The 5000-nt window shown below is 48.8% G+C and overlaps 1 protein-coding gene across 1 annotated transcript in view; it reads left to right on the forward strand.

Annotated features, from left to right (window-relative positions):
* nhej1 (nonhomologous end-joining factor 1) overlaps positions 1 to 5000 on the forward strand; it is a 28938-nt gene that overhangs the window by 4938 nt on the left and 19000 nt on the right. Inside the window, exon 3 of the mRNA XM_032506845.1 lies at positions 4049 to 4270. Coding sequence (XP_032362736.1) covers positions 4049 to 4270 — 222 coding nt within the window. The remainder of the gene's footprint in view (positions 1 to 4048; positions 4271 to 5000) is intronic.

Here is a 5000-nt window from a genome sequence, read left to right on the forward strand (position 1 = left end):
CCCGAGGCCTCCTCACAGATGAACGTCCCCAACTAGTCCTGGTCTTCCCCGAGGACTCCTCCCAGGGGAAGTGCCTGGACCACCTGTCCTGGGTCTCCCAGGCCTCCGCCGGCTGGACGTCCCTTCACCTAGTCCGGGGTCTTCCCGAGGGCCTACTCCACCAGCTGAACGTCCCTACACACTAGTCGGGTACTTACTCAGGGGCCTCCCAGCATGGACGTGCCTGGACCACCTAAGTACTCCGATCTTCCCGACGGCCTACTCCCGATGAACGTCCCTCCAGTCCGATCCCGGTTCTCCCGAGGCCTGCCTCCCAAGGTCTGGACGTCACCTACACACTAGTCCGTGGGATCTTCCCCGAGGCTCCTCCCACGGACGTCCCCTCCACCTAGCTGGAGTTTCCAGAGGCCTCCTCACCAGCGTGGACTCCTCACCTAGTACCCTGATCTTCCCCAGAGGCATCTCCATCGTGACTCCCTCCACCTAGTCCTGGGTTTCCCCCTCGAGGCCTCCTACCAGTAGAACGTCCCTACCACCTAGTCCGCGTCGTCCCGAGGCCTCCTCCCAGCTGGCCCGTGAGCTGACCACTAGTCTGGGTCTTCCCCGAGTGCCTCCTCCCGACCTGAACGTCCCTCCACCTACGTCCTGGGTCTTCCCGACGGCATCCTCCCACGGGACGTCCTCACTATCCCTGGGTTTTCCCGAGGCTCTCCAGTGCCTGAACGTCATCCACCTTCTGGTCGTCTTACAGAGTGCCCTCCCTAGCCTACTGGACGTGCCTGGACCACTATCTGGCGTTCTTCCCCGAGCCTCCCTCCAGCTGGAGTGCCTGGACCACTCCATCTAGTGACACCCCAGAGTCTCTCACCAGACGCCCGCAACTCACCTCAACTGAAACAACAACTGAAGGCTTAGAGGATTTAAACCACAAGTGTGACCAAAGTGCTGGAATAATGAGATTAAAACCAAAGTAAAGACAGAATCCAACACAGAACAAGTACAAACATACAGGATCCCAAGGATATCAAAAAGTGATTAGAGTCTTATGTTTAAATGTCTCCTGCTATTCTTTTTGTGATGATGACGGAACGAACATCTGTTCAGATCTGTGTGCCGCCGTTTTACGGTGGCTGAGAGGTAGGCACCGGTGGAGCGGTCCCCACGAGTCCTCCTGCAGGTCCTGGCGTTCCCGTGAGTATCGTCGGCGCCGCTCCCTCGCTAGACCACTGGTTTGGAAGACGGAGTACCCACATCCTGCCTGACGCGGCAGTTGTGTTGGGAGGAGAGGAGGACTCCTGCAGACATCCGAGCCAAGATCTCAGGTACAAACCTGGATATTTACTTTATGTGTTGTCTAATGGACACCTGATTCACCATGTTGAGGTGCCTGTTCGCCATGAACTTGTACCTCCATCAAATTCGATTTTTATTTTACGCTTTTTCGCATTTTATTTCTCATTGTTACCAGCTTTTGGTGACTTTTAAAAAAAAAAAAACCAGAGGTTTAAAACAGTTTTTTACCTACTTCTTGGAATTCTGGTCAAAAAACCTTATTCATAAGCAAATTACTTAAGTATTTTAGTTAATAAATGAGAAATTAGGAATTATTTTGATCCTAGTGTAAGATCGGAGAGGATGTTGTAGTGGATACACGACTGGGTTAGATGTAAAGTAAATCGCGTATGAGTCACAAGCATTAAAAAATAATTTAATGCTATAAGAATTAAATAAAACACAATTCTATTGAAAGATTATAATTTACCTGAGAATGTTGTATGGATCATCCAATTCCTTTAGAATCAAAACAGACAAATAGAGTCTTTTAAACACTTCAGATGTAAAGTGTAAGTCGCTGGCAAATGGCGCCAAATGAATGGCATCAATGGGATGCTAAACGGCAGGGATGGCTTCTGTAGCATAAAATGGCCCGTGGAGCTACGCTTAGAGGGACAGCTGACGCCCTCTTGTACTGGTTGCACGATTTGACGCGTAGAAAGCCAGGCAGGAGTGTTACACCAACAACCCCCCCCCCCCCCCCCCCCCAGAACCCTCAGGTGGTTGGGCTAGTTCTGGTTTGTCCCCAGCTGTCAGACTAACAGTGGGGGCGTGTTCAGTTTCTAAATCTCACTCATAATCTGGTAAACTCACGAAACCTGCAGATCGGACTGCTAACCTCGTTCTTTTAAACAAGGCTGAGACCTGTCTTTAAATGACTGTTAATTTCTTTCATGTTTAATTTCTTTTATGCGCCACGTAACTTTTTCTTTTGGCTTTTATGTGTCTTAATGTTCTGCATTTTAACTGTTTATTCACCTGTGTTACTATCGTTTTTCTTTTTCTAAGTTTAATGCTTATGGATGACTTTGTCTTTGTTGAAGGAAAGAATAATACGTAATAAGGTTGTGTAAGGGAGAAAGACGATTGAACGGTAACACTTTGAGAAAAAGTGTGAATAGTGTGTGTCGAAATCTGCAAAATCCGCAAAACAAAGGCGTTGGGTAGCCAACGAAAGGCAGCGCTAGATCGCCTTACATTCAGCGTGAAGAAGGTCCAAGGCGGACGAAAGCGTGCGTCTCTAAAATAGAAGGCCGACATTTTTTGGGAATCCCAGTGGTTCAGGCTGCATTCCGTGGATTCTCAAGAAGGAGTCAATTTACTATTAACACGGGATTTGGCGGTAAGGTGAATATGGTTACGGGGCAGCAGACGGAGAGGGAATCAACCGAAGACGACACAAAACTCTAAATGCACCTAAATCCAAAAATAGCAATGGAGCCATTGTGTTTCCTTATAGCCCTACAGTAACGCAATTTAAAAAAAATAACCACACTACAACACCAGCCGTCCCAGAGCCTCCCGGTGCTATTTGTCACGGCCTACGCCGTCAGTTCAAAGGCCAGCGATGGAGGGAGCTAACAGCCGCGGGAGTCCATGTGGCAAAAAAAAGATCTACAAGCGCGCAAAAGTCAGATGCATGCATGTCTGTTAAGTTACCAGAATTGGTCGGAAAAGTACTGAATTATGAAGTTTATGGGAGTGACACGTGACGGTGTGATAGCAGACGTACCGCTTCGTTAAGACATGCTTATTCAGTCACGTACGCCGGTAGTTGGGGACACGGCGGTTGAAGAGGCACGCCGGCAAGGCTCAGGAGGTGAAGGGATCGTCCGAGCATCGCTTTCGTCATCAACGAAAACGCACGTACAGGGTCAAGTCTCGTGTGACCCACAAAATCCTCGCGTGTAAATGGGGATGCGGAGCGGGTCCGACCGGAGCGTGAGTAGTTGGAACAGGAAGCGGGGATGGGATGGGATTAGTTTTTAAACTTTGGTCTGGGAGGGGGACAGGACAGGAGTGAAAATCCACTCCCGTGTCATCCTCTAGACCAGGGGTCTTCAACGTTTTCCAGGCCAAGGACCCCCAAACTGATGGCGAGATGGAGCGGGGACCCCCTAATTATATATATTGTATAACATTGTGTTATATCAAACTGGTCCTATAGTGCCGTGTGTGCATTGATGACTGAAAGACATCTTCTGCCTCCATTTATCTGTTCACTACAGTGTGTTGAATTCATGTTAATGTGGATTTAAAGACTTTTCAATTAGTGGAAAAAATTGCAGGGGGGGGGGATATAAAAAAAAGTCTAATCAACCAAAACTTTCGCGACCCCCATGCAGTACCGCCGCGGATCCCCTAGGGGTCGCGGACCCCCTGTTGAAGACCCCTGCTCTAGTCTAAAGTCTAAGTCGTGAAGGGCAGAGACACTGAGGGGGACCACCAAAGGAGCACTAACACGGACTAATTAGTGGGAAGGTAGTCTCAAGTTTGTAGAATGAATTCTGTCGCTTAATGTTTTCATTTTTAACTGTTGACACTTGTGTTTTTATCTGGTTTTTGTTGTTGTTTTTGACATATTTTGTGTAAAGCACTTGCCTTTCCTTTCACTGGCAATCACGTCATCGCCCTAAAACGCTTTGTTGACGATTTATAAAATCAACGTAACATCACTCTTACGATGCATGACTCCTGTTTTTCGTCGTCCCAGGAGTTGAACCGGCGTCTGCGAGCCCCGGTCCAGGCGTTCTTCTCCCACCTGCGTGAGGTGGTCCAGCCGAGTCTGACAGGAAGTGACCCGCGTCCCGACAACGAGGCTCTGATGTCCCTGACCCGGCGGGACGACGGAGACATCCGCATGAAGCTGAAGAGTGAGCTGGCCGGGCTGCCCTTCTACTGGGAGTTCCACTGCACCCCCGCCCCCGTCACTGTGGTACGCTCCACATTTCAGATTTTCCTCTCAAATATGCAGATTTCCTGCTTTTCTCTGTTTTTGTTGTATTATAATAAACTGATTACCTTTTGGCTTTTGGACAAAACAAGACATTCTGTGTGTGTGTGTGTGTGTGTGTGGGGTCTCTCTCTCTCTGTTTGTGTGTGTGTGTGTCTCTCTCTCTCTCTGTGTGGTGGTGTGTCTCCTCTCTCTCTCTCTGTTTTTGTGTGTGTGTCTCTCCTGTTGTGTGGTGTGTCTCTCTCTATCTCTGTTTGTGTGTGTGGTCTCTCTCTCTCTCTGTTTGTGTGTGTTGGTGTGTCTCTCTCTCTCTCTGTTTGTGTGGGTGCTCCTCCTCCCTCGTGTTTGTGTGTGTGTGTCGCTGTGTGTGTGTGTGTCTCTCTGTTTGTGTGTGTGTGTGTCCCTCTCTCTCTGTGTGTGTGTGTGTGTGTGTGTGTGTGTGTGTGTGTGTGTGTGTGTGTGTGTGTTCTTTCTCTGTTGTTGTGTGTGTGTGTCTTCTCTCTCTGTTTGTGTTGTGTGTCTCTCTCTCTCTCTCTGTTTTGTGTGTGTGTGTTCTCTGTGTGTGTGTGTTTGTGTGGGTGTGTGTTTGTGTGTGTGTCTCACTGTTTTGTGTGTGTCTCTCTCTCTCTTTGTGTGTGTGTGTGTGTGTGTGTGTGTGTGTGTGTGTGTGTGTGTGTGTGTGTGTGTGTGTGTGTTGTGTGTGTGTGTGTGG

This window comes from Etheostoma spectabile, chromosome 24 (genome assembly GCF_008692095.1).
Source record: "Etheostoma spectabile isolate EspeVRDwgs_2016 chromosome 24, UIUC_Espe_1.0, whole genome shotgun sequence".
Taxonomy (NCBI): domain Eukaryota; kingdom Metazoa; phylum Chordata; class Actinopteri; order Perciformes; family Percidae; genus Etheostoma; species Etheostoma spectabile.